Source organism: Tiliqua scincoides, chromosome 1 (genome assembly GCF_035046505.1).
Source record: "Tiliqua scincoides isolate rTilSci1 chromosome 1, rTilSci1.hap2, whole genome shotgun sequence".
In the NCBI taxonomy this organism is placed as follows: Eukaryota; Metazoa; Chordata; class Lepidosauria; order Squamata; family Scincidae; genus Tiliqua; species Tiliqua scincoides.
In genome coordinates, this window is record NC_089821.1 from 229,912,545 (window position 1) to 229,940,353 (window position 27,809).

The 27,809-nt window shown below is 42.5% G+C and overlaps 1 protein-coding gene across 1 annotated transcript; it reads left to right on the top strand.

Moving 5' to 3' along the window:
- The first annotated feature begins 128 nt into the window (after positions 1 to 128).
- GPR137B (G protein-coupled receptor 137B) lies at positions 129 to 27,809 on the top strand. Its single transcript, XM_066617097.1, has 7 exons — positions 129 to 563; positions 10,630 to 10,679; positions 13,779 to 14,001; positions 17,355 to 17,508; positions 19,013 to 19,137; positions 24,267 to 24,391; positions 25,900 to 27,809. Exons 1-7 carry the CDS (start codon positions 195 to 197, stop codon positions 26,009 to 26,011), a joined length of 1,158 nt encoding a protein of 385 aa, XP_066473194.1. The 5' UTR covers positions 129 to 194; the 3' UTR covers positions 26,012 to 27,809.

Sequence of the window (27,809 nt, forward strand, 5' to 3'; positions counted from 1 at the left end):
CCAACTGCTGACGGAGGCAGTCCTAATGAATCATTCTGGATTATGATCATGTGCTACAAGCCATCAGTGAATTGCTAAAGAGGAAGTGCAGCTTGTTTTCTTTTTCTTGGTTCCTCTGCTGTAGGAAGATGAAAGACGAAGGAGGCAGAAGCAGCAACAGGCAGAGCTAACCAGGGGGGCCTGCCTGCTTCCAGATGGAGGCCCTGGAATGGGACTTGCTGACCAATGACACCTTTCCACCAACTCTGAGCCCGGCTGTGCCTCCATATGTCAAGCTGGGTCTGACAATTGCCTACAGTGTCTTTTATTCACTTCTGTTTGTGTTCATCTACATCCAGCTCTGGCTGGTCCTCCACTACAGGCACAAGAGGTTTAGTTATCAAACGGTCTTTTTATTTCTGTGCCTGCTCTGGGCCTCTCTTAGGACAGTGCTTTTTTCGTTTTACTTCAAAGACTTTGTCACTGCAAATTCCCTCAGCCCCTTCATCTTCTGGCTTCTTTATTGCTTCCCAGTGTGCCTCCAGTTTTTCACACTGACGTTGATGAACCTTTACTTCACTCAGGTAAGGGAATGGTCACTTCTGCACTTGGGTTGATGGGATTGTGGCAGAGTTGTTTTGGAAGGGATTCTGCAGGAAGTTCAATTTTCTGCCTTTCTCTGCGTCGTTGGAAAAAATTGAAGGTACAGCACCTAACATTTCCGGTTTATTGTTTATTGCATGAAGTATTAATGGAATTCTCATTCCTGGGAATGTGGAAGTTACCTTAAGCTTAAGAAGCTCCCTCCTTCTCCTGAGTCAGACCAGTGATCCATCTAGCTTAGTATTGTCTGCACTGATTAGCAAAGACTCTCCAGAGTTTCAGAAAGGGGCTTTCTCAGGGCTGCCTGAGGATGCCAGGGATTGCACTTGGTTTCTTCAACAGGCAAGGAAAGCATATACACTACCCTTGAACTACCACCCCTCCCCTAAAAATCACAGATGAAATGGTTCATCCTGATCCTCTGAGGAATACTGTGAAAATCACTTTGCTCAGCACATTCAGCAGGCCAGCTGATCTTACAACAACGCAAAAGAAGACTTCTCAATTCATTTTCATCTGTTGATCTGATTTTTAGTGCCGTTCTGGGATCTCACTCACACAGAATTACATTGGATTTATGTTAAAAAGTGAATCTAAGCTGAATGAGAGATGCTGCAAACCCCCATACAGTCCTTTGTTTTGATGCAGAAGCTGTTTCTTCCATCAAGCTGAACTTTAGAATGCTATTCCACGGGGAAGAAGATGTTGCATGTTGGAATAATTTTAAACTAATTTCATTATTCCTGGCTATTTAAAAAAATGGTGCAAAACTATGTGCAGGAAGAAAGCTGAGGTGGTGCGAGGGTAAAGAGTGTTAGCAATGAGCCAGGAAGTCTATGGTTCATTCTCACCTCAGCCACAAACTTGCTAGGTGGTCTTAGGTCAGCCATTATTAATATCTCAGCCCCCCTCCCCCCCGTCGCCCCTTTCTGGCCTTTTTCCAAGGCTATCGTAAGAATAACAAATAATGTACATGGAGTTTTGAATACCTGGAATACGCTGTATGTTTGAAAGACTAATATCTGAGCAATTTGATCATAGGACCTAACTGGATTGTTTAGTCCTAATATTTGGTCCAGTAGTTCTCAAATGTTTTAGCCCAGGACTCACTTTCTAGAATGATAATTTGTTGAGACACACCGGAAGTGATGTCATTAACCTGGAAGTGATATCATGGCCAGAAGTGACATCATCAAGCAGGAAAATTTTTAACAATCCTAGGCTGCAATTGTATCCACACTTACCCAGGAATAAGCCCCATTGACTATCATTGTTAAAAGCATATACATTGCAGCCTGTTAAAAGTACAGATCTGTCACATTTCCCCAAATGCAGTCACATACTATGTTAACATCAAGTCTAATATACTAAAAATTAAACATTGAAATGAATGGGGGCCCATCTGAAATTGGCTCATGACCCACCTAGTGGGACAGTTTCAGAAACAGTTATTTAGTCTAAGTGTGGTCGAGCAATTGTGTGTGTTTTCTTTAAAACACATCATATAGAAAGTTTGTGAAGGCCCTTGGAAACTTCTGTTCAAGTCCTATACCTATTTAGTTACTTACTGAGTTGTTTGGGAATGTCTGTGATTTACTATCCAATTCTACGCATGTTAACTTGGAAGGAAGTCATATTAGTATCAAGGAAATGTACATAGGATTGGATTTTTGTCCTCAGTTCCCCATTTGTAAAGTGGGACAAATGCAGACGTCTCACAGAATGATGGTGGAGGTGGGCCATAAAGAGAGCTGAAAAAACTTTTACGCATTAAAAAAAATATAGCCCCCTAGCCTACGTGTGGCTAGGATATTATGTTGTTGGCATTGAAAAGGGATTTGCAGAAGTAGAACACCAAAAGCGAAAATGCAGTTGTGCCAGATTTTGCTTATAAAAGAAAGCAAGAAGCTGAGAAATGTAGAAAAAGTCTCTGAAGAATTATAGCACATTCCACAGAATAAGCTACAAACATTCCTACTTTAATTGATAACTTCACACTATAATCAAGAGGTGACAAGTTTGGCTTGTAATTCAACATAGAGTCAAGACTGCCCTGTTAAAAAAAAATACCTGTACACCTACATTGACATAGCAGACAAGCAAAGGCAAGTGGGAAAGGGGAGGAGAGGAAATCACTACCTGAGTGGAGGCAACTTTGACCCAAATAAAAAGAAGACGGCAGACTGCCTCATCATGCACTGAAGCAGCTGCTTCAGTCTGAAGAAAAGTTACTGATTGTTAGCACAAAGAGAGGGCTCTGGAAGCCCACAATGGGGCTAATCTGTGCTATTCATTAACGCACTGCTTGAAACATGGGTGAGCAGAAGGAGGAACACTCCAGAAAAGCAGCAGATTCACATCTAAAACATAGTTTGATGACTAGCAGTCATCTTAACTTTGACCTATTAGCTGAAGGTGTGTGTCTGTCTGTCTGTCCAGGCTTGGCCCAAGGCAATCTGCAGGCTGAACTCACTCCAAAATTCTGCTGCCCCTGAACTCTGCCACCCATGATGTACCCTCGGGACAATGTGTATAGCTTATTCTATGGAGTGTGCTATAATTCTTTTATATATATATATTAGGTTTGATGCTACCATGGTATGTGACTGCATTTGGGGAAATGTGACAGATCTTTATTTTTAACAGGCTACAATGTATATGCTTTAAACAATGATAGTCAATGAGACTTACTCCTGGGTAAATGTGTTTAGGATTGCAGCTTAGGGTAGTTAAACATTTTCCAGCTTAATGATGTCACTTCCATTCATGACACCACTTCTGGTGTGTCCTGACTCCTGACAGATTCTCATTCTAAAAAGTGGGTCCCAGTGCTAAAAGTTTGAGAGCCACTGCCTTAAGGTAATCCTTAAGTGAATCCCTAAGTGAATCCCTGACAGGAATGATACGGCTCATCTTGCACAGCAGGAGGCAGGGGGAGTAGCAGACTCGGGGTGTCTTTCGCACTGACTGTCACCACCTCCCTCTAGCCCTCCATAGACAGAGCTGCATCATTCTGCTTCCCAAACCCCTCACCTCACTCGTTTTTTGCAGTCCCTTTAAATAAAACAGAAAGTACATTGGGAAACATTGGGAGTTCCCAAAATGACCCACATTTTCTATTTCCTATTTTGTCAAAAAGAATCATGTAGGAAGGAGCAAGGCTACATTTTTGCTCCTTTGTGGGATTTTTACAGGGAGGCAGTGCATGTGGTGGTGGCAGCAGTGGTAGGTCATGGGCCTCAGGCAGCGGATCCCATTGGGCCATCCCTGCTAGGTAGATTTACCATGTAAAAGTTTCCGCTGAGTCATGCTGGAACTCCCCCCCTTCCCATTAAGGCTGGCTGTATTGTTGGTTTCTGCTAGCTATTTTGTATATTGCTTATCTTCTTCATTTGGCAGAAGAGGAATGCTAGATTCTAGCTAATACACTTGCCATATTTTGCATCTGCCAGTCCATTGGTCAAGTCCATACACTCATGGCCAAGGGAAGGTTCGAGGGACTGTCTTTAGGCTGCACAGCTTTGGGTTAGCCGATCAGCAGAATCTGGGAAGGGAAAAGAGGAAGTGCTTAAAAGGCGCAGACCAGTTTGAATCTGAAAGCATCTTGGTACAAGAACTGACAAAGGTTACTTGTCCATTTTTGATGGTCCTTCTAGCTGCTCCTGGAGATGAATGGAGAATTTGCTTCTGTGAGTACTTTTCTAGGCAGCGTTTACTGCCTAGACATGTTGTGTCCAGTTTTTATTGCTTTCATTGCCTTTAAGACCTGTTTTTAACCCATTGCAAGGGCCTGTTTGTATCTTTTTATGTACAGTTTTCCCTTCATTGTTTTCATTAATTTAAATAACTCTGTTTTCATGAGTTTGCTTACCTGGTTTACCTGTTCAGAGCTCAGAGCTATCTCCCTGCCCCTATCCTTAGTGGTCTCTCTTGCCACCCAGAGCAAGTGTGGATGCAGAAGAGTTGGGGTTAGCTTGGTCAGTTGACTTCCCAGACTGCTCCTATATCACCTGGTTTCCATGCTGAGGGAACCATGGTTCTTTATCCTAGATGAGAAATGGGAGGAGGAAGGAACCCCCAGCGTTTCCCTAGGATTGGGAGTGCAAATTCTCCATCCTGACGGCAACATAATCTATTAATTTTTGGCGTAAAAATTACCCTTCAAGTGGGCCATGGAGTGGCACTAGGCCAGCACAGCCCCTTGGCAATACTTTTGTGAATTTCTGCTAACTGTTCAGGCAAAGTGGAAGGGAGGTATTTGTAATGCAAGGGAGTGTCTTGATCAATGTAGGCTTTACTTTCACATAATAACTTAACTGGAGCAAGAACCATTTGAAATCTCATGTGTGAAGATGTCCTAAAGCAGTCACCCCTTTACATGTAACAAGATTAGTGTGTCATGAGAACATGACATTATTTTTAAATACCTTGTTTTCTTGCTTTTTTCTCCTGAAAGGAAGCCCAAAGTGACTAATAATAAATGCTAAATACAAGGTGTCAAAGCAGTAATCAATACAGGACGCAATCCTTACCCCTTGTGTCAGTGCTTTCCAGCACTGGCATAGCAGTGCCAATGGGACATGTGCTGCATCCTGCAGTTGGGTGTCACTCACAGAGGCCTCCTCAAAGTAAGGGAATGTTTGTTCCCTTATCTTAGAGCTGCATTGCCCTTATGTCAGTGCTGGAAAGCACTGGAAAGCACTGACATAACGGGTTAGGAAATTCACTATAATACTCTATCAAAGTGAGCAAAAAATATAATGAATGCACATAGCAAAATAGTTATGCCCAGAGACTAATAGCACAAATAAGTTAGGGCTCAATCCTAACCAACTTTCCAACACTGACTTAGCCACAATGCAGCCCCCAAGGTAAGGCAACAAACTTGTCCTTAGCTTGAGGAGGCCCCCTTGACTACCTTCACACTGCAGGATGCAGTGCACACCACATTGGCACAGCTATGTCAGTGCTGGAAAGTTGGTTAGGATTGTGCCCTTTAAATGCTAATTCTTCAGGTGCAATTAATCTCAGTCTGCCCAAGGATGGGTTTCCAAAATTAACAACAGATTGATTAGCATATCTCTTACCTGCATTGCTTCCTTTCCTGAAGCTCATACAGGTCATACATGCTTCGTTATCCACCAGGGTTCCGTTTTTTTAATCCCAGTGAATTAAAAAATAAATAAATCAGTGGATACCAAATCAGTGGAAAAATAACTTTAAAGACCTACTTCCAGGTTTCTTGCTTCTCCGTTGTATCCCCAGAATGCATTGGTATAGATTCTAAACCACATTCAGCCACTAGATGGGGGAATAATGGAATCTAGTGGATTGAAATTATAATTATTTAACAGTGCATAGGTAGGAAATTGAATTTTGGTGCTTTTGTTCCTTGTCACAAGGCATTTAAAGGTGGACCTCAGTAAGGTGGTGAGTGTATTCAATGGATACCAAGGCCCTTCCTGTATATCCTATTTTTTCACTGAATGTACTCACGTTGAGAATCTAGAGCAACTGCAGACCCTTACTGCATGTCCAAGATGACCTGACTGATTGCACGGCGCTACATGGACATTCCACATTCTACTCAGTTCAGTTGCTTTGGATCATTGGGAACATACTGTAGTTTTTCCAGTTTTCTTCACTTCAGTTAAAAACCGGGGCATCCCCCCATTGTTGGAAAGCTACTTCGTATGTCTACATGGAGTATAAACCCTACAATTTGTCAAGCCATGTTTCTTCACCGTCTGGACGTGCTTGAAGGATCCAAAGTTGGCCCTGGATTCCCAGTGTGAGCTGGAGTACAGAAGAAAAGCAACCTGTGTGTTCTCGACAAGCTCAAAGTGGCATTCTGCTCTGCAGTGTCACAAGCTGGATATGCGATGATTGTATTGTCATCAGAACTTTACTCACAGCATCACTGACCTTTTAGTCCTGACCCCCAAGGAGAACTTGAACAATATCTTTAAGAGGCACAACTGGGCAAAAACATACAGAAGTGTGCTAGATTCAGGAAGGAATAACGTTGAGTTCTGTGAAAACTACCTCAGATTCCATGTTCTTTGTACTGTGGTGAACACATCTTTGATACTCAAAAGATTTGTTAAGATATAATCTTCCTGAAATAGCTGAAAATCTTTGCCTTTTTAGACTGAGTGGTTATGCAAGCCAGATTTAAGCTACATTATGGGGACGGTAACATATTCTGCTTTTCATTTCAGCTTGAAGAGATTTCTGAAGTTGTGTAGTTTGCTTTCTGCTTCACATCAAAAGACAATGGTATCTCCTTTGAGTTTTATAGCTTGTGAGCGGCAAGGAAGAGTGTTGGGCTGGCCAGGCAAACTTTTTTAGGCTACTGGGTGAATTCATTTGACACATGAATCTGGTCTTTAACCTACGCCTTCCCCCAGATTGAAAGTTCACACTGCAAATGGGACAATTGTGGGAAGCACAGTAGATTGTACGCATGCAGGAAGCTGCTTTCTGATGAGTCAGATGATGGGTCCGTCAGCTTAGCCCTGTGTACGCTGACTGGCAGTAGCTTTTCAGGATTTCATTCAGGGATTCAGGATTTCAATCCCACCTGGGGATGCCAGGGATTGAAGCTGGGAACTTCTGCATGCAAAGCATGTGCTCTACAATGGAACCATGGTGCCTCCACAATGGGGATTTGTCTAATTCATAGCATGGATGCAAGAGAAAATATGCCTGCTTTCCCCATGTACTGTTTCCTGCTCTCACTTTTCAGTTCCCTGCTCTAACACTGAAATGTCAAAGCAGGCTCACATGGAGCTTCTGTGAAGACATCTATGGTACTCACCCTTATTCTCTGAGTATGGCAGCAAAACCCCCTTCCTTAAAACTACTCATGAACTCTTTTGGATCATGAAACAAAATGAGGAAGTTTTAGAGGATAGCAATAAATATGACTAAAAAGTTTGGAAAACATGACACATGAGGCATGACACACTAAGGGGAAATGGAACAAGATATATTTAGCAAAGAGGAAAAGAAGGGGGAATATGTCAGATTTTAGGCATTTAAAAGGCTTCCATTTAGAACTCGGGCTATGTGACTTTGGCTACAATCCTATGCACACATTCCTGGGAGTAAACCCCACTGAACACAATGGGATTTATTTTCAAGTAGACATGTATAGGATTGTGCCCTCAGTAGTTGTGGAAGGAGAGAAATTCACTGTCTACCTCATTGTGCACATTTGGGAGGCAATGAAAAATGACACTGTGCACTCATTTACACCACAGAGTCTTACTGAACACAATGGGCTTACTTCTGAGTAAAAATAAATAACACTTTTCGAACGCCTTTAGTTCTAGGGTAGTAGTGGGTGCACGCTAAATGTTTAAAACACACCTGCTTCTAACAGTAATATGTGACGCAATTGAGAAAAAGGGCAAGAAATAATGGGTTTTTGAATTTATTTATTGGATATCAGGAAATCTGTCATACAGCTAAAACAGCTGAGCAATCAAACAATCAGGAGCCCTGGGATATTAAAAGAGCTCCCCCAACACACATGTGCCAGAAACAATGAGCATATATCATAGATTAATGTTGCCATGCTGTACACAGTAACTGGGGATTAGCGATCCTATCCAGCACAAGAGCAGTGGCTGCATCCTGTGCTGGATTTGAGCAGACTAGAGGTCTTCTCGGAGTAAGAGGACATTCCTTTCCTTACCCCAAGTAAAGCCCCCACCTGCTCAGTGGGGCTTCTTGGAGCTGCACAAGCTAAATAGCTGGCACAGACTCAAGAAGCCCCATGTTGGGTTTTTGAGCCCAGGAGAGATGATAGGATTTGGCCTCCTCTAGTTCCACCCCTGCTGGGCTGGAGCATGTTTGCGATACCCAGTGCTGGCAATACAGTCTCAGCGCCGGCACTAAGGCAGTGGAGGATCAACCCAGCAGGATTTCCATCCGAGTAGACATGCAAATCATTGCGCTGTGAGTGTAGAGACTTTGAACTCATCTGCAAGGGATGTAACTAGCATAGCTTCTTATCTATTTTTACAGCACTAGCTGTGTGTGTACATGGCATTTTATGGGTGAAGATAAGCAAAGAAAGTATTGTAGAAGACAGGTCCTGGCTCACAAAGTTTGCAATTTGAAATTCCACTGTGGTTGTGAAAGACAACACAGGAGCAGGCAGGCAAGGTAATAAAACCATGGAATGCAGGGAGGAAAGGAAGTGGCAAGAATAGCTACTGGTGAATGTGAGCAAATGCAGTGAACCTTGTGGTCCATTCCAGATATATGACTCCATGCAATGCTTCTTGACAAGATACTTGAACTCAGGGTTTTGATTGAACTGTATTATATTCTTTATGTATAATGGCCCAGTTCTAAGCAGACCTTGTGCCACTGGAACGTTCATTCTGGCAGTGTAAGGCCCTTTACAGTGGTTGCAAAAGATGACAAGCCATTTGGCATGACATGGCATGACCACCACCAGGCAGTGAGTGGTGAGCAGCCAAGTCTATGCACCAGTGGATTGGAGACACTAGCCGGTGCTGGTAAGTTCATGTATGGAGTTGGGAAGGTGAGGGGATGCAGAACAATGCTGGGAGGGGGAGGAATGGGCAGGGGCCAGGAAGGGGCATTATCAGCAGTGGCAGTGCACACTGATATCCTAACCCCTTCCTGGTCTCAGGGCCCAGTCCTATCCAACTCTCCAGGACTGATGCAGTCGCAGTGCAGTACCCACATTTCCAGGTCAGGAAAGAATGGTTTTGGCTTACAGTGATGAACTGCACTTCACAAAGGTTTTCTGCAGGAGGTGGTGGTTAGCTTTGCCTTGGATCTCCTGCCTCCTTGCAAGCTAAAAGCTGATAGCATTCATTGCAGGATATAGGGGAGGGAGGAAGTTGGTGCATGATCCAGTGTGTCCTTCTTTCACCTTGATGCCCTAAACTTGAATTCTGCTCTAGTTCTTTGGGAAAGGCCCATGCAGGCAGTAAGAGTGGTAAATCAGCACAATTCTTATGAGGTGGTGAGAAAATGTCTCCAATGGACTCCATCTCAGTCTCCCCGACAAGGAAGTTCCATTACTCAACTTCTCTAGAGATTGCTTCATGCATTACATTCTCAGCTGCATGTATAAATATGTCATTTGTTAATGAGATAAGCCTAAACACATATTTAGAAGCACATGTATCATTGCCTTCCCTTTTATGAATGGATTTCTGTTGGCTTTCCAGCTGGACCATATTTTCTAATGGTTTATTTGGATGTCTTTTAATTCAGTGGTTGTTTTTAATTATTATTGTAAGCTGCCTTGGTTACCTTTGTTTACATGGGGAAAGGTGAGATAAATATTTTCAATAAATAAATACAGGTATATCACATCACAGGGCCAGGATTGGCTACAATACCTTGTTGAGTGTATACTTTACAGCAAATCTGTTTTTGCTCCCATATAACACTTGGTTTGTCCTTAAGAAAATGGATACTGTATTTGCAAATCAGCAATACAAAGAGACTTTTTGCCCCAATGCCCTGCAATGCAGTACTTTTCATGTAAATTAAAATTGTCCCACAAAACGCATGGGTGTGGTTTTATAATTTGTTTGAAATCAGAACGTGTGTCTAGAATACAAGAGCATGCAACCAGTGACATCACTAGGGTTTTTTGTCACCCGGTGTGGGAGGCCAGCAGTCACCTCTATGATGGACCTGCTCCCATGCAGTGGGTGTGGCAGTACCCCAGGTGGTGAGTGGGAAAACATATCATCATCCCACCCCCTCTGGTTTTTTGGCTATAACTTTGGATATAATAGAGATGTTTCAGCGTGGTTTGTTTCACTGCATTCTGCATGAAATTACACATCAAATGATACATAACATGATGGTACTATTCCTAAAACCTATGATTTTATCTATTTTGGCCAGTAGTGGTGTCACCCCCCTGTGTGTGTCACCCAGTAGCGCCTGCACCCCCCACACCCTCCTAGCAATGCCACTGCATGCATCTGCATTTGTCATCTTTATTATAAGTGTAATACGATATGTGTTCTCATTTTATTGCAGGTGATTTTCAAAGCTAAGTCAAAATACTCACCAGAACTACTTAAATACAGGTAAGAAGTACATATTCTGAGGTGGTCCATACATCAAGTAAGAGTTATTTTCATTTACTCAATGAAGTCATTCTTTCATTAAAATATTTTCTAGCAGAATTTAGTGCTTTGGGGGAGCATTTCAGTCTCTCCTCCTTTGAAACAAATGCAGTGGTATTTCTAACACACTGATTGTGATGAGGATAAAAGGAGGAGGAGGAGCCCTTCATCTTGCACCCTGTGCCCCTTGGAGGAATGGTGGTATATGGATGTGAAAAATAAAACAAATCAAACATTTTAAAATGTAGCTAAGGAGGTGCTACAAATGCCTGCCCCCATCTGAGCCCTTGTAGCACCTTTAATGCATGTTGTGAGAAGCCAAAAAGTGTGAATCTATTCACCATGCTGGATCCCAAAAGATGTAAAAGTCACTTGAAGCAGTAGAATAACTGGTAGTAGTAAAATATTCTGTATTTATTTCCAATGTTTGCATTCATTGCTGCTGTGAAACAGAGAAAAACAGTGCATTTTAACCATTTAAAACCTTCTTGCTATTTAAGTGATACCTACATTCTCAAGCATATGTTCTACACTTTTCTGCAGACCAGAAAATAATAGTTATGGGCAAAGTTCCCAGATCAAGTAGTTTATGTGGAAAAACTAAAAACTGCAGTAGTATTTCAAGAGCTCAAGATAAAAACACGGAAAGCCCTGCTAGACCAGGCCAAAGGCCTCCCCCCATCTAATGCAGCATTCTTTTTCCCACAGTGGCCCACCAGCCACTTCTGGGAAGTCCACAGCCAGAAGAGAGAGGCAAACTTCTCTCCCACCATTGCCCCCCTGCAACTGATATACAAAGGCTCACTGCCACTGGACCCAGAAGTGCCATATAGTCATCATAACTAATAGGCAATGATAGACTTGTCCTCCATAAATGTGTCCAATCCCCCTTTAAAGACATTCAAGCTAGTGGCCATCATGAACCCATCATGTTCTCCGGGTAAGTAGTAACCTACTTGGCACAAGCAAGGGGGAGGAGATGGCTGCCATTTAAAGCTGAAAACAAGGATGAGCTGTGGTGATAGGGGGTGGATCCATCTCACCTCCTCTGAAGACTCCAGACTCACAGCTGTTGACAATCGCATGAGCTTTGCAAACCATAAATTCAAAACCCATGTGGAAGACTTGCTACTTAGGAATAAAAAATGAAAATGGTACTTGGGTCATGTCATGGGAAATGGCCTAACAGATAAGGAAACCCACAAGGATTTTGCATCAAAATGTGCATTATTTGTTGGAAAATGCTTGTTTCCACTTGGGTTTCTGCATCTCTTGTCCAGGTTTAAGTCTCAATTATTTCTCCCTTTAATCTCATTTTTTCCAAGCTTAAAAGCCCCAGCCCTCTGATCATTTTCTGCCTTAGTCAGCCAATCTACTAATTCACAATTAGTTGCACATAACAAGGAGAGGTGCATCCACATCCTCATCAAAAGACAGATGCATCCAATTTATTGGGGATTTTAGGGGTATTACACCAAAGATGCAAATATGCTTCTAGAGACACATTGGTTGCATGTGCAGAAGGTTGCTTGTGCACATGGCTCTTCCTTGCTTGATTGGGGTGCACATGTTTAGGCTTTTGTTGTATCATTTCCTGGAACATTTCTGTTAACAGTGGTGCTTTCTGTGGATATGGCCTGTAACGCTGCTATGAAAAAGTTTCCAAGAACTATCCTTCCAAATACAGCCTCCCCACCATGCTCCTAAAACATGTGGGAACATAATGAGCATTGTCAAACATAGCACAAGGGGATGTAATCAGAAAAAAAAAAATCTGAGGATATCCAGAGCATGTGGACCTACTACACCACACCCAAAATGCTCTTTCAATCACAGCTTTCCCCTCATGATGACAAAACAGTCATCTTCGCATCTATTTTGTATTTATATGCACCAAAATTCAGCAATATATTATATTTTTACTAGCCTGCTATCATGGGAATAGCCTGATTCACTGTGCTAATATACAAGCTGTTTCCTCAATCCTTGGTGTAAATATAGGGCTGTCCTTTATGCCTGCTGGAATTCCCGAGTTGGATCAGCAGGTGTTATATGTTATTGACATCCATTGTGATCCAGTTCCAGTCATTTCTGCGCAGCTAGTTTAGTACTCTTGGAGGCAGGGAGTGGATTATTCCTCTATGGAGAGCTTTTTCCTTTATCATTCTTGTTTTTAAAGTCTGTATTTTTAAAAAGTAAATATTGGGTGGTATCCTTTTTTTCCTGTCGTTTCACCCACCCACCCCTGCTTCATTGCTTTTTTATGTTTGTGGAAAAACCTGTTTGTAGAAGCAAGCAGGGTGATTTGTACCAGTCTTTCCAGCCCTTTGTATCTGAAAATCTATTCCTGAAGGCTTGGGGTCCCAAAAGAACACTTGGGAGGTGCAGGGAGCTGCAGTGGGAAGAGAGCATGCATGAAAGTCATCCTCCCCCACTAGAAGCCCCCAGCTAGAGCCTCTTCCATAAACTGAAGAAGGACCTTGTAATGCAACCCATTGTTTTATGTTTTATTTGTAAACTGCCTTAGGATCCAAGATGAAAGAAGTTCTAATCTCATATCACAAATACTAATCTCATTTAATTTATGTAAACAAGATGCATTGATGTCCATAGGCTTAGAAGTTGGCTTTAAAAGGAGATTAAACAAATTCATATAGGACAAGTCTGTCATTGGCTATATGAGTAATGTTCCTGTTACTTCCTGGTTGAGCAGTAATATACCTCTAAATACCAACTGAAGGAATGACCAAAAGAGAGTGCTGTTTACTTACGTGTCCTGCTTGTGAGCTTTCCAGAAGCATCTGGTTGGGCACTGTGGCAAAAAGGATACTGGAACAGATGGAGACTTCTTTTTGTTTTTGCTTTTTTTTGTTTTGTTTTTGTTCTTAACCCACATACCTGTCCATGCAACACAGGAAGTATATCTTCCTGGAGAACACTAAGCAACTTATTAAGCAACTTACTGAAAATTCAGCAACTTGCTGAAAATGTAATCAGTTATCACTTTTTAAGATATTCTGGTGTTTGAAAATATTCTGTGTTTTTCCTCCCTCCCTTTAGGTTGCCTCTCTACCTTGTGTCTTTCTTTGTCAGTCTCCTTTTCCTTTTGGTGAATTTGACATGTGCTGTGCTTGTGAAAAAAGAGAATTCAGATCGGGAAGTCATTGTATTGGTCAGGGTTGCTGTTAATGACACGCTGTTCGTCCTGTGCGCCATCTCACTCTCCATCTGTCTCTACAAGATTTCCAAGATGTCCTTAGCAAATATTTACTTGGAATCCAAGGTAAAGAACAACTTAGAATTTTTTAAAACATCTGGAGGAATGGTATTCCCAGTAGAGATAAGTGATGTTAAAGTCTGAAGTTTGTTTTCTGCCTTGTTGAACATAAATTAAAGTAAGCCGTTTCAGTTTATAGTTTAACGCAGTGCTTTTCAAACTATCTTGGAGAGTTTGAGCCGCTCCAAGTTCTTGCAGGGGCGGGGAGAGACAGCAGGGGTGGAGGGAAGGCAGCAGCTTCACTTCCACTTTAGCGGAGACGGGGCGCAATCGCTCTGCTTTCACTTTCAAAGTTGCCTCCTCCCTGCCTCCTGGCTGCCCCAGCCCCTTAAGGTGAAAGTGGCCAGGGCCCACAGACTGGGGCGTCGCGACGCCCCAGTTTGAAAAGCCCTGCTTTAACTCCAAAAATTATTCCATTAAACCTATATGAATTCATGCTCATTTTGTGAACTTTAGGCCTGTTCCCCCCACATATACTCAGAATGCCTTTCCAACTCTTAATGTGGGGTTTTTTTAACATGTGAAAACTGAAGGTGAACCATGGAAAATAAGGAACACTTATCTGTCTCTAAAGTAGAGGTCAACTGTGAGGACATTGTGGGTGCCAAACTGGAGTGAGAGAGGGCAAGGAAAGCACAATATCACAATAGTAAAGACCTCCCACACTTACAGAAAAATAATTTAGAATGTAATACCACCACCACCACCACAAAAAAAAATCCACATGGATTGTGCACGCACCCTTCCCTCATATCATCAGGAATATCCCTAGAAACAGAAGGTAGTGGGGCATGTGCTAAGCCTGGATCTATGGGAATGTCTTGCTTGAGGGGTAAGAAGTTTAGCTCATTTCCCCTCAGTCAACACAAGGAACCATGAAGTGAAAAGATTCCGGGAAGTTTCTCTCTCTCCCCTCTCCTCCACTATGGTTGCTTCAGCAAGCAAGATGGCAGCTTTCCTGAAGTAATGGGGGTGTCAGGTTACTTGGGGACCTGCAGCAAAGTCCTATAGTGTACTCCTCCTCCTGTGGAACACCTATCTCCATGATGGTGCATTGGGTGCTACCTTGATCACAATTCAGGGTCAACCTAGCTTGGTGGACACTGTGATGGGCCTGGGCTCTTGACCAGTGTTCAACCTGATCAACTCTGGTTCCACTGGGCCCTGAACAGTGCACAAAGGGCATGCTTTCTCTGAAACCAGTTCCTTCATCCCATGACAATTTCTGCAGTGAAGGAAGGCTGTTTCTCTTTGTTGCTAAAATGCTTGGGTGGGGGCAAGGAAACGGAGAACTGAGCTCAGAAAAAGTATACCCATTGTGTGCTAATTCTGAGCTCAGTTTTATTTCTCATCACCACCATTATTTGGTGGGTGGAAGAAAGCTGTCTCTTTCTGTGGTGATTGTGGGGGTGGGGTGGGTGGGATTGGGCCCAATAAATTTTTCTGAGCCAAGTTCTCCTCAGTTCATTGCAGTGAAAAGAGCAGGATGAGTGGGGGAATCCTCTTTTTTATTTCTTTGCTGTTCTTTCATCCCTCAATAATGGACAAAAAATGTAATTGATGCCTTTGCCCTTCTTTCCCCTTCATTACTTTGCAGGTTCAAATTTTACCCATTTTGGCTTTCCCACACCCAATTTTCAGATTGAATTATGGTGGTGGATTATGTATTACCTCATTCCCTATGGAGGCCTGCTAAATGTCATCTCTTAAAAAATGACAAAAATGCTGTAGTAGTAGTAGGAGTAGGCTGACAGAATAGTTTATGGTTATGTTTTCCTACTAAGTGATTTGCTTTGTTCAAGTAACGGATTTAAAATTATAATATTTTTTTTGTGCTCTGCATTTGATGCAGTCAGACTTGGATCCAAACCCTAAGCAACTTTCCAGCACTGGCATAGCTGTGCCAATGGGGCATGTGCTGCATCCTGCAGTTGGGAAACACTTACAGAGGCCTCCTCAAAGTAAGGGAATGTTTTCCTCGGAGCTGCATTGCCCTTATGTCAGTGCTGGAAAGTGGGTTAGTGTTGTGCCCTTAGTTCTTTTGGATTATAAAAAAAATGAAACTAGGGCTGCAATCCTGTACACAATTACCTGGGAGTAAGTCCTATTGAATACAGTGGGACTTACTTCTGGGTACACATGCATAGGATTGCGCTGTAGGTTCCCTACTATATAATGCTGCCTTTTATCGAGTCAGACTATTGCTCCATTGAGTTTAGTACCGTGACCTCAGACTGATTTTGAAGCAGACAACAATATGATGTTTTGTTCTCTGTGTGTTGCTATGCATTTGGGAATCAATGCATTTGCATTGAGAATTTGAGAATCAAGAACTGGGTTCAATGTCCCTAGAAAAAAGAACTTAAGCACAGGGTTCATTGCTGCATGTTGTGACTGTTAGCAAAAAGAGTGACACTTGTTTGTGAAAATGAACAACCTCATGAAGCTTCTCTGTAAACATGTAGAGTATGTCACTGTTCAAATAGTGGAAGGGCAAAAGAATAGTAGGGTGTGCAACAAAGTCATTTAGATTTGCCCTCTTTAACCAGCATGATCCAGTAAAAGCCACAAGGAGTGTTGACCAAAATGACTGAGATTCAAGAATGACATGGATATGGAATTATCTGAGGGGCCCTGACTCCTGCACAAAGCTCTATCTTTCAGACTCCGCTCCTGTTCTAGTTATGAGAATGAAAGTTGAATTATAAGGCCAGCATGCCTTGAGCCAGGCCCTCAGCATCACAGTTTTGTTGTGGAAACAAAAAACATAAAGACTGAAAAATACTTTGAACACTTCAGGTACTACATACACTATAGATAAAGTTGTGTATTTTTCTCTCCTGCCACATAAGAGGTGGATAAAAATAGGAGTTGGGTTTTAAAATTGAATATATGGTGCAAGTGAGTTTGTTTGAATATATTCCAGAGGGATAGCTAAGAAAAGGCTTGTCTGAATATAACTGATATAGTTTATTCATATAATGTTAAGAGGGATAGTTCCTTGTATCTTTGAAAAATTATAAAATGAATTTAAAAAAAACACCAAAATACCAAAAGGCAAATAAGAATTCCAATTAACATTTTTACAGTTGTTGGTCTTTTCGTCCCATACTGTGCCATGTGCCTTTATGATCTAGATGCACCTTTCAAGGCAGCTCTGATTAGAGCCAAAAAGCTTGGCACTCATTCTCCGTCCAACAAACCTTGTTAAACCAATAAAGTTCTTGTTGGATTGAGATGGTTTCATCTGGGTTCTTTGCATCTGCTTTTCTTCCAAGAACCAGAACTGCACCATTTCAGTGCTCACTTGCAGACTCCAAATATAAATATGCTAATGTGTATTTTCCTCTCTCTTCTAGGGTTCATCTGTATGTCAGTTAACAACCATAGGAGTGACTGTTATATTACTCTATACATCAAGAGCCTGTTACAATCTGTGCATTTTAACATTTTCTCAGAACAAGACAGTAAATTCTTTTGATTATGACTGGTACAATGTATCAGATCAGGCAAGTATATTATTTTCTTCTGACAACAAATTCTTAATTCAGATGCTTGACTATATAGAAGTCATGCCCTCATACAAACACTCTGAAGTCAAAAGCAGGTTTTTACCAGAGGTTCTGCTCAGACTTTACAGTAAATACTGTAGAAAGTAGGAACATGAATAGGAAGTGTAGATGTGTCTTATGCAAGATGTACATAGGATTTTATATACCAGTTTTACCAGACTTTAAAAAGAGGCAAATCTTAGTCAAATCTTAACTGGAGGACATATAGTTTGTTGTTTTTCTGGTGGTTTTGTTTTTTTGTAGTGTACAGTTTGGAGAGAGCGAATATAGCTGCTTTGCCCCAGAGTGAAATATTGGGTGGTATCCCAACCTTCCATGCTATAGTGCAAGGGTGCTCAAACTTTCAACTTTAGGGATGCTGGACCTTTAACAAGTGTATAGAAGAGAGAATTGCAGCAGGTGCAACTTGTCATCCCACAGATGACAAGCTACACCTGCTGAATTCTCTTTTCTATACACTTGTTAAAGGTCCAGCATCCCTAAAGTTGAAAGTTTGAGCACCCCTTCTATAGTGCTTCATGGATGGAAGCCCCTTCTGTAAACAGGAGAGTTGCACATGCACAAGGGATCACCAATCCTGAGAAATATAACCAGGGGCATATGTGTTGTTGTGGCATGGTTCCATCAAAAATTACCTTGCCACATGACCGTCAATGGTAGATCTTGGGTTTCAAGCTTACTGTAGTTTTAAAGCCATAGCATCTGCCAACAAGGTCTTAGCATAAAAATATGCTTTTATCTGTTTTTAAATTATGTTTTAAATTTGTTTTAACCTTGTTGTAAGCCGCCTTGAGTCCCTCTGGGGAGAAAGGTGGGATAGAAATAAAGTTAATAATAATAATAATAATAATAATGGCTTTTGATAAAACATATTTCACTCAAGTCACTCCAATGATGAAAATATCAGGTGTCAGTCAAGTTCATATTCATGTATAACCCTCAGTCAGTCTAGATTTGTTGAGAAATTCAGAAGCTTATCAAATTATTTTGGCTTACTCAGGAATGTAATCCTTCCATCATTATGACTTAGAATTAGGGCAAATCTTCAGGGTTTGTTTTTCTCATAGTTGAATCCCACTTCTCCCAGGATAGCTTGCAGTAGATGGTCTGGAACCCTGCAAGTCAGTAGTCTGTAGGTTCCCACTGAGGTGGACATTCTGATGAGCAGAATCTGGGGGTCAGGAGATCCCTGTGAAAGCTAGGAAGCAGCAGTCACTCCCAAGAAAATTCAAGATGCATTCAGATTATCTCTGATAACCCCAGAGATCTAGTTCACATTATTGATTTTGCACCTAAATTGGGCAATGGCTCAGGACTGCATGAAAGGAATTTTTATTTTCCCAGTTATTGTCTACAGTAACTGCTGTGGGTGTTGTTGTTGCTTGCAAACATTGAATCCAGTTGTTTATGTGTAACAGATTCAACTTTAATTTTGCCACAGGCAGACCTGAAGTGCCAGCTGGGTGATGCTGGATATGTGGTATTTGGAGTAATACTATTTGTGTGGGAGCTCTTGCCCACTTCCTTAGTTGTCTTCTTCTTCCGTGTTCGAAACCCTACGAAAGACCTAGTAAGTTGCCTTTTTCATTCATTACAGGTTAACGTTCCACAGTTCAAACTATTTTCAAGTCACATGCAGTGTAACCAGTCCTTTCTAAAGTCCAAGGGGCTACTGGGCGCATGAACGTGTCTGACTATGTCTGAAGGATCCAACACTAACACTTCACTTCAGTATAGTTATTCTTCCACTTAACCCATAACCATTGCTCAGAATGGCACATCCCTCTGAAGTTAGAGACTGTCTCATGGTTGAGAGCTGGTTCGATGTTTTAGGCTTAAAAATACTACATATTGTTTCTGGGGCAAGATTGGGGATCAGTGTCATGTTGCTGTGGCCCTAGGTTGAAGTCCTCCCCAGTGCCTTCTGACCATGCCTTGATGGTGCATTGCATAGTACATAGGTAGGCAACCTGTAGCTCACAAGATACTGGTAGTTCACGCATTACTTTTGGGTAATTCGCAGCAGACAAAGGGCTGCGACCACCTCCTTTGCAGCTGATTGGGCTGGCAGCCGGTCACTTGGGAGGGAGGAGGAACTTGCGCATGTTTTTCCCTCTCTGTGTGGCGTGCATGGTTGTGGTGGGCTTCTCTGGGTGAGTGTTTGTGTCTGCAGCAATCCAGAATAATTTCCTCCCTCTCCCTTCCATTGGCTCTGAGATCCCTGTTCCATATTATTTACTTCTGCTGGGTATGTCTATAGCAATAGTCTGTCTATAGTCTGTCTATAGCAATCCAGGAACGTCCTCCCCCAGCTGCTTCTTCAAAGTGTGTGTGTGGGGGGAAGGGTACAATCCAGGAATGGGGATAAGTTGTTCTGTGTTGTTCCTGGGCTGATTGTGTTGTTCTGAGAAGATCCTGAGGAGAAAAAGAGAAGAATGTTTTGCTTTTACCACTGCTGTGTGAGCTATTTGGTCACTATTCTAGGTTCTCTTTTAGCATATAATTTAAACCAGGGCTGATTACAGACATGTTTTGGATGGCAGGCATGTGTGAAGCAATAATAAAATGGAGTTGCTTCTGCATGTGTGCAGAGTTTTCAGGCACCACTCTTTAATTGGGTATCTCCTTGGCCCTTATCGCTGAAATACCCGAGTATGTCCTGGGTACTTAGAAGGCCAAAAGATTGTGTGCTTCAGCTCTTTCACACACCCCAAAGAGCTGGTGGCTGGGCTAGGTAGCAGGAATGGCAGAGGTTGTTATGGCTGTTAGGTTTGTGTTGGCAATCCATAGCAGAGCTTTGTATTCATTTCTGACTTCTCCTGAGACATTACCTATCTACAGGCAGTGGCTTCCACAGGTAATGTTGTTCCTTGTGTACTTGCAACCTTTAGGTGGACCGAGTTATACATCCATTCCATGCTAGATGGAGCCACCCCAACTTACACATTCCTCCAGTATCTGAACTGTATGTTTGCACAAATAACAAAGCAAATACGTATGTTTGTTCTTTCTCAGTCTTTGGAGCATCTTGGCTCCAAAAACTCAACTTCCAGAAAGCTGAGTTGAGGTTTAGTGTGCATTCCATCTCTCTCTCTCTCTCTCTCTCTCTCTCTCTCTCTCTCTCTCTCTCTCTCTCTCGAGAGAGAGAGAGAGAGAGAGAGAGAGAGAGAGAGAGAGAGAGAGAGAGAGCATCTCCAGTGAATGCTAAACCCTTTTTGGTACATGATGTGCCACAGTGTCTAAGATAGTACACTCTAGACTTGGTACTTTTTGGCACTGGGTCCACTGTTCAAACAGAATTTGCTTTTAATTTGCTTTTAAAAAGGTATGCAAATAATGAAAAATCCTGTTAGTAGATCTTTGGCAGTTAGTCATTTTGTTAAGTAGTTCACGTATATCCATTGGTTGTCTACCCCTGGTGTAGTACCACTGTCACCACTACTGGGTCAGTCCAACCAGGTGGGATCCCCAGGTGGGACCTCCCCACTGCAAAAAATCTGAATGCGCAATGATATCATTGAAGAACTCTTCTTTTTATACACTTACACTTAGAGCACTAAGATCCACGAATTCCTTTGCACCCAGAGGCCTTCCCCAGGCCTCCTGATACCTTATTAGGGATTAAAAAGTCACTTTCTTTTTCTCCATGAAACTGGAAGTCATGTGTTTTAAGCTGTAGAGTTCAGTCTGCTGGGCTTAGAGGATCCTCCAGAGTCAAGGGGAGCTAACCTTCCATCGGCTCCGGAGGGAAAGGGCAGGCATTCCCTTGTATCTGTGGTTTCAGGTAACTGCAGGGGGTTTCCAGAACTGAACCCCCACGGATATGGGGGCATGTCTGTAGTTTCTTCATATTATGTCATGACCCATGCTAAAAAATGAGTTATAGTTTCTTTTTCCTATATCTTTGAAAAATTCTAAAATTACTTAAAAAGAAAACAAAACCCAAAATACTAAAAGGCAAATAAGAGTTCCAATTTATACTTTTAATAAAGCATCAACATTAGATGGTCTGGTAATTAGCCACTAGAGGGCAAAACCACATAAGAGAACAGCAATATAGTATGTAACAAGAGCTGTTAAATTAACAATGAAAATTCATGACATCGCTTGATTTTCCTGTATGTCAACATTTGCTCTTTGCTCCAAGTTTTTATTATCTAACAGAGCATTCCTATACATGTCTACTCACATGTAAGTTCCATTGTATTCAATGGGGCTTGCTCTCAAGAAAATATCATATGTAATAGTAGTCCTTGCAGATCTGGGGAAGATCTGGGTTTCCCAGAAGTACTTTTTAAGACTGCAGTGAAGCTTCAGAATGCTTCCCCAGTTGGTCCTGGAATTGCATGAGGCTCCGTTGTGCTGGGTAAGTATGGGGGCAGCATAGCGTGGGGGGGGCAGCATCGCAGACTTTTGCCCCAGGAGTGGTGACGGGTAAATCCGTTACTGAATTAAAGCACTGGTGGAACATGTGTTCTACTGGCACATGTTGTTGCAAAACACTGTAAAGCACTTTGCAACAGCCTTCCTCCACATGCTGGCAGAGTGAAGGACAGTGAGTCTGGTTCAGAAGTGGAGAGGGTGGGGGGGACAGCAGAGGCGTAGACGGATTTGGCTCAGGAGGTGAGTGTAAGTGTGATTGGCGGCACCAGCACCTGATATATCCTATCCCCTTCCAGGCCTGAACTGCCTGCACAGATCAACTCAGACTTGTGCTAGTACTATAGCTGCTGCAGGTCTGAGTTGACCCATAGGGGCTGCTATGGCTTACCCAGGGGTAAGGGGAGAAATGTCCCCTCATCCCAAAGAGACCTCCAGCAGCCAAAATTCCTTGTAGGATGCAGCATAGTCTGTGCTGGCACGTCTCCATCACTGTGCAAAAATTTAGTTAGGATTGGGCTGCCCGTCTAAGGATTAGTTAGGATTAGGCTAACTGCCTATCTAAGGATTTACAGCCCAATCCTGAGCGGCCTGTTGGACCCAGACTTCTCTGGCACCAAAACGACTGCTGTGGCATCCTGCATGCAACAGGGCAGCCACCGCTTCCCCCACTTCATCCCCTTCCCCCGCAATGGGGCTACTTGGTTCTGCGGCAGCCATTGGGCTGCCATAGAATCAAGAACCTCCATGTCGGGCCAGGCTCTGGATGCGGAGGAGTAGAGCTCCTCCAGTCCCACCTCCCTCCCACCTCGCTCCCTCCCCCTGGCACTCCTCCTCACCACACTCTCCACGCCTCCCCTGCCCTGGAATGCCTCCTCCCCTTGTCCCCACCTACTTCTCTGCTACCCAGCAGTTCAGGCAACAGCAGCAGCAGTCCACTGGTGCTAACCCAGCACTGGCAGACACTGAACTAGCACCAGTAGTGGACCAATGCGGAGGGCTGCAGATGTGCCTTACAGCATGTTTGCAACACTCAGTGCCAGTGGTGGACCAGTGCTAAGAGCTCAGGATTTCGTTCTTAGTTAGGATTGGGCTGCACATCTATCTAAGTTCACTATTTCCACCACTTACATAACTTTTATATGAAGACGTGTGTCACCATAATAATGAGGCACTCCAGATGTAAGTAGAACATATTCAAAGCTAAAAATACCAAATAATGCCAAGGTAACCTAGTGTTTGTCAGCTTATATACAGATACTGTGTGATGCTATGTCCATTTTAAGATATAGTAACAGAAAGGTTGGATCTTTGTGGTGTTCAGCCTGGCTTAATCATTGCCAGCCTCATTGGACATTCATACTCATTACAGTTCAAAAAAAATTTTGAAACTGAAAAAGGGAACAGTATTAAACACAAAATAGAGTAATTCTTGACTGTACCCTGCAGGTGGAACACACAGCAGTGTCACAGCTTCCTCCAGCCCCACAAATGTTTGCTCTAAATACGTATTGTAAGAATGATTCAATAGTAGAAAGAGCCAAAGTTTGAAGAATAGGCTGAAGAGGCACCTGTCAGATACAGGCAAGAAAAATATTTCCTGGGTCTGGACAGGAAATGGTTGGTTTTTGTTTGATATGTAACTCACCTAACTCCTAAATGCTTTGCTACTGTAGCCACATAGACTTCTTGCAGGACCATGAATGTCTTTAAAAATGAGGATTGAACTGATAGTGATTTCACTGAGTGACTTCACTCAGTTTTGGAAGCACACACAGGGTGTGTTGCAAGGAGTGCTGGTACTGAATGTCCATCCCACAGTAAGAGTGGAAGATCATGAAGAGTCTTGCTCCTGAAGGAGACGAGTCAAACAAACAAACCCTTTGGGAACTCTGGCACTAATACATAACACTTGTTAAAGACCTGGCAGGCTGTTATGACTCAAAAAATGACAGGTCATGCTCTTCTAGGAGGGAAGATGGATTTCAGAATGTTACCAAATGGAGCTAAGCCTCTGAAACTGCCACAATCGGCTTTGCAGAAACTTTGCCAAGTTTCATATTGCCTGGTCTCCTCTCTCCCATCCTCCCAGTAAAGGTGATAAGGAAAAAGAGTAGCAGCAGCTGTAGAGAGAGAGCAATTGTGGTATTCATAGGCAGACATTTTCGAAAAGGTGTCTGGGGAAATGAGGAAAATGGATGAGGGTTTTGACTCCAGTGCCATGAGAAGAATTCCCTGTTTTTCTCTCTAAATGACACAAATCACAGACCTCTACAGTGAAAAGGGTTGCAAGACAAATAACCTCTCTTTCTCACCCAGACAAATCCAGGGATAGTACCAACTCATGCATTCAGTCCAAGGTCTTACTTCTTTGACAATCCTCGTAGATATGACAGTGACGATGACTTGGCATGGAGCATCTCACCACACAGCATGCATGGCAGGTGAGGCAGATGGATGAAAATGGAAGGTGCATGTCAGAAACGAACGGTTCCTCACAGCACTCTGTTATCTTGTTTTCTTATGGGTCTTAAGTCTCCTAGCCAAGTACAGAAAGGAGACATGCATACAGTGTATATGGGCTGCTAGCAGGAAGGGACACAGCTGGTGAAACTGAAGACAACAGCACCAAAAGCTGAAAAGAGTGGCGTGATCATATACTGTATGCATTTAGAGAGCTCCACCTACCATTGCAAATGGATTCTGCTGGTTCATTAAAAGCGGACCCAATTTGTTTTTCAGTCAGTGTCAGCTACACTCTTAACATTGAAATGCTACGGTTTATAAATGCATAAATTTGCTGGATTAAATCCAGTACATGTTGCCTACAATAGCAATTTACTCCTTGCAGCACATCACCAACCACGGATGATGCTCAACTGCATGAAGGTCTAGCCTTCGCTTCATACACACTCCAGGGAAATTGGAGCTTCTTTTTTCATCCTGCATCACTAAATTGAACAATGCTGGGAGGCAGCAAAAGAATAGGAATTACTTCCCACAGTACATTACCCTATGGGTTGCTGAGAAGACCAGTTAAACAGGTTCTGGCTATTTTAACACACAAATAATGATTGTTGCAATGTTCTTTCCTGTATGTGGCACATCATGTGTGGCAACACAACCTGTACTCTGATTTATTTTCATAGTACATTTGGAACCTTTTAGTGTGAAACTTTTAATACCTGGCTTAACAATTTAAAATTTACAGCCCAATCCTGGAGGCTGCCTCCAGTGCAAGCTAAGGGCCTGCTGGAAGGCAAATTGGGGTAAGGGGATATTTTTCCCCTTGCCTCAGGCGACATCCCAGCCAGCCCTGTGGGATTTCTCAGATCTGCACCAGCAATTTTGCAGGTGCAGATCTGAGCAGCCCGGGTAAGGCTAATCAGGCCAGGGATGGGGGTTAGGTGGGGGTTAGCCTGTGGTGCCACAGCCAATCTTACCCTCTCCTGTGCCCAATCCATCTTCTGTCCCACCCCAAAACACCCCCTCCATTCCTCCCTCCAGTCACCCTCTCCCACTCCCTGTGCCAGCCTGCTTTGGCCGGGACAAACATACTCCCTCCAGGTCTAGATTTGGGGCTGCCACATGTCCTTGCACTAGCCTAGCTGGCTTTTGAGGAGTCACAAACATGCTTTATGGCATTCTTGCAACACTCCTGGGCAAGGAGGACATGCGCTGGCCAAGCATGTGTTGTGGATTGCGCTCTTAAGTTGAAACTCGTGGTACATTTTCTTTCAATCCTGGGGCCTCAAAGCAAATTCCTGGGCACATATAGTTGGAATTCATTCTAGGAACCATTCTAGGATTTCAGCAAAACATGCCTACACATTTCATGAAACCAAAATATGAATAGTGCATAGAAGAAATCTTATAAGAGTGTGTGACCTAAAACATTGCTTTATCTTCACTCTTAGCAAAGTTATCTTTAATTTAAAATTTTGTTTTCTAGTTTCTCCCCTGATTGCTATGACTGGGGATATCAGACTAACAGCTTTATGGCTCACGTTGGATCCCTTCAGCAAGATTATCTGTCAGAGACTGAACGACCAAGCCCCAAGTAACATCAAAGCATGGCAAGTCTGGGGTTCTCAGAATTGTGAGATGTTGTTATTGTGAATTAGCAATGGTACACAAGGGTCAGGTGTGTAGCATTACTCATGGAAAAGTAGGGGAGGAAAAAAAAGTGTCAGGTTTACTTTATGAAACTAGGCAGCACTTCAGATAATCTCCTATAAAGCAATTTCACAGATAAGTGAAGGACAGGTTTTCTGCCAAAATCACGGAATGTTCTATGACCTCGTATAAATTGGGGGTAAAACTTGGGGAATGGTTCTTGTGAGAAGGAGTTGCAGCTAGCCCTGGAGCCTGATTGCCCTGGAGACTGATTGAAAGAGGAAAGAATATGAGCCATGCCACTGTTTTTGAAAGTATTAACAAGGTGCTTATGTCGTACTGTGTGCCATTCCCCCACCCCCAGCAACATAATTGAATATCGCATTGAATTGCTTAAAAGAATCCAGGTTTGAATCTGCAGAAAAGCATTTGCAGTTTTAAAAAACCATCCAAAACAAGCACAGCACCAATATAAAGCAACATAAACAGCTTACCACAGCACAATACCCTACTTCAGTTGCTGCCTGATGACTTTTTATGCTGTTCACTGTCATTTTAAGAGGCACTGCTGGGTTTGGCATTAAGGAGGATGCTCAGAAGACTCTACAACGGAGCTCCAGCAAATGTAAACAAAAGCTGCCTGTCGCAAGATGTCTGCAATCACTGAAAATGTTCCTCAGACACTTCACAGACCCTCAGCAGGCACTTTTAAAGCTCCTCCAGGCTTCTCCTGTCTGCCGTGACAGCCTGAACAGCCCTGATCCCTGAGTGACCCACAGATAAGACGAGGTGTCAGTCTAGCCTTGATTTATTGGTAGAAATTTCTCAACTTATAGGCAAGTATCTACAGTAGTTATATTCTCATTCCAAGATGCTGTGTCTATGCTGTGATCCTGCAAAAATGTGCACATGTACTTAATGCACATGGACACATGTACACAGAAGAGCTCTCTTCAGTCAGTGAGCCTCCTTTTATACCAAAGACTCGCTATAAGAGTGTCTTAAGACTCTGCCTTCAAAGAAAAGGTGGGTGTTCTGTATTTTTGATTACCTATTTTTACATTGGAAAGAGTGCTTTAAATTTATAGACTTCTCGTATTGTCACTGTGTACAGAAGTTGCTTTGTTTAAAATGCCAATGCACATTATAAAGAACATTGTTCAGATTAATTTTTCTGGTGACACAAGATGTCCAGGTTATACAAAAATATTTTGACCAGTATTGACTCACAAATAAAAATATTTAAAAACTAGTTTATTGAACAGCAAAATGTTTATTTTTTAAAGAAGCCAAACCCACCTCACTCCATTGAAGCTATAGAAATCTGAAGCTGTAAATGAAAGAAATTACAGTGAATCCTTGATTAATGAGGGAGAGGGTGTCTGTTAATGCTGAAAGTTTATGACAATGCACACACAGATGCACAAAACATATGACTAGTTTTAAAGAGACAACCAACACCTGTTATTTCCAGTCTGTTAAATCAAGGCCCACTACACTGAGGGTTCACTGGCATGACAAGTGAATTTTGTCACTTATGTGAGTCATAAGAAACAGGCTCATTTTGTTAATATTACTGTTAACGTGTATTTATCCTAACATGAATGAGGGAGTGTGAAGAAAAGTATGGTTCTTTAGCAAGTTGGGACAGCTAATAAAAACTCAAAAAACAAAAACCTAGAGTCTGATGTTTAGTATATGCAGAATTGTTGTTCGCAAAACAGACAAGTTACCCTTGAAAAATTA

Bases quoted from the DNA above. Each gene is read 5' to 3' on its own strand.
- GPR137B (XM_066617097.1), top strand. From the start codon at position 195: ATGGAGGCCCTGGAATGGGACTTGCTGACCAATGACACCTTTCCACCA. The intron at 19,138-24,266 runs GTAAGTTGCCTT...TTTCTCACCCAG, and splicing joins GAAACCCTACGAAAGACCTA to ACAAATCCAGGGATAGTACC. The intron at 24,392-25,899 runs GTGAGGCAGATG...TTTGTTTTCTAG, and splicing joins CCACACAGCATGCATGGCAG to TTTCTCCCCTGATTGCTATG.